General features: G+C 45.3%; 1 protein-coding gene across 1 annotated transcript in view; it reads left to right on the top strand.

Moving 5' to 3' along the window:
• LOC119594696 overlaps positions 1–2,079 on the top strand; it is a 3,630-nt gene extending 1,551 nt beyond the window's left edge. Inside the window, 2 exon segments of the mRNA XM_037943751.1 lie at positions 355–1,129; positions 1,132–2,079. Coding sequence (XP_037799679.1) covers positions 355–1,129; positions 1,132–1,487 — 1,131 coding nt within the window. The 3' untranslated portion in view covers positions 1,488–2,079.
• The last annotated feature ends 15 nt before the right edge of the window (positions 2,080–2,094 follow it).

The following is a 2,094-nucleotide window of genomic DNA, read 5'->3' as shown; positions in this document are numbered from 1 at the left end:
TATATCTATGTGTGTGTGTGATAGAAGTACTGTTGAATCTGATAAATGATGTATTTTATGAAAATGTCTGTGGGTATTATATTTGAAAAAGGGTTACTATTGTATTCTATAGATTTGGAATCTTAAAACTTTGAACTTAAAAAAAAACGGACTTTTGGTTCTTAGAAAAGAATATTATTTACAAAAAAAAAATCGTGGTTATGGGGCCTAGGAATATTATAGTTTGTGATAAAAAAAAACTAATTTGGATTTAATAAAATAGAATGGCCTTAGATTCCCTTAAAATAATAATAAAAAAAAGTTTTGATTCCTGGTGAAATTATGCATATTAGTCAGATCTCCCTTATATTGCAGTATCTGGAAGGAGCCGAGAGCAGTGCCATTATAAATGAACACATAAACAAGCCTTTCTTCGGCGATCGCACACCCACCTGGAAAGCGAGACTGGTTCCTGTGGCCGCCGACGCCCCTTGCCCCCTGCCCGAAATAAAGGCAGCTTTCCCCTACCAGTATGACCTCGTCATGATGCCCCACCACTCATTCATGGACGGGGTCAGCTTAGCTATTGTCACCGGCAAATTTGTGGGACTACTGAACGACGTTGTGGCCGGACGACCTGTAAACGACGAGCCCTTTGGGGTCTACCTGAACAATGAGGAAATTGTTAAGATCGATGAGCAGATCGCGAAGGACATCGAGAAGGAACCCGAGAAGCTCGAGTCAACAAAACAAGAGATTCTGGCCTGTGACACTGCGCCCCTCCTCCTGAAGGCCTTTCCGCCACCTGGAGGGAAACCGGCAACCAATTTTGTTAATCAGCTTATCAAGCAGAAATCCCTAGCTTCCTTCATGGTAAAGTGCAGAGCCAACGGCGTTACGTTCAACAGTGGAATGGAGGCTGTGATTAATACCGCCATTAATGAGATGGCGAAGGAGGCGGGAGTGGAGGGGGAGTCTCACCACATGAGCATCAATCTAGCGACGGATCTGAGACGCTACATGAAGCGCCGCCCCCTCCCGATCCTCGGCCTGCACGTGCGCCCCACTGTGCACAGGATAGAGACGCCCTTCGACGTCCGGGACAACTTCTGGGACTACACCAGGAAGCTCCACCAGAGGCTCTCGGTTCTCCTAAATCTGGCGAGGCCCTTCAGCAGAACGTGGTGAGGGAGATGACCGTGCCGCAGCTCCCACCGGTGGAACACCACGCAGCAGGGCCCAAACCCTTGCGTGACTACGGTCTCACTAACGTCGGGGATCTCACGGCCATCATTCCAGGCGTCGGGGAGCACCTCCAGCAGACTAGCGTCTCCATGTTTAACTGCACACACTACTCTGGGTTCCCAATGCTTCACCAGATCTACACCTTCCGAGGACATATGCCCTACACAATTGGCTACGACACGTCCTACATGGCGAAGGAGACTGCTATAGGACTCATGGACAGGATTTTGACACTTATACACGAACTTGGGACATCGCCCTAAAATGCTAAAATAAGACAGGGTTCAGAGGCAGGAGTGACCAGACTGGAATCCTCATGTGTGTGTACCATTTTTCCTCCACACTTTTCGTAGAGAAATGGTTCTTGGTTATTGTAAGAACACGAGAAAATTACTTTTATATATTTAGAGCAGGTGTAACCAACTACTTCTGTCTATCCACAAAGCATAATCTGTTAGTGTAAAATAATAATAATAATGAAAAACGATTGAAGCCGAAGAACAGAGAAAGGGAGACGTATGTAACCTTAGGTTCCAGCCACCATATCTTTAAGCATTTATGAAGTAAAGAAGCCGTATTCAAGAAGAAAAATACTAGAATTAGAGAATTTTGTAAAGCTCTTTTTTTGATGAAAACACAACTAAGTTATGAACCGGTTTGGCTTGCTTCGTCTTACCGAACTCGTCAACAATAGTCCCAACACCCGGCTTGCTTTCCAAGTATATAAACTACCCCCATGTGTGAGGACTTGTTCCCTCAACAGAGGGTGACGGAATTTATTGCAGTGGAAAAGAGAAGGGACGTAACGATAGTGGATATACCAGCAAGTAATTTTTTCCTCACCTTGGCTTTGTAGGAACTGATGAAGGT

Source organism: Penaeus monodon, chromosome 34 (genome assembly GCF_015228065.2).
Source record: "Penaeus monodon isolate SGIC_2016 chromosome 34, NSTDA_Pmon_1, whole genome shotgun sequence".
NCBI classification, from domain to species: domain Eukaryota; kingdom Metazoa; phylum Arthropoda; class Malacostraca; order Decapoda; family Penaeidae; genus Penaeus; species Penaeus monodon.
The sequence above is the reverse complement of the archived record's forward strand: the minus strand, read 5'-3'. Positions and strand labels throughout refer to the sequence as shown.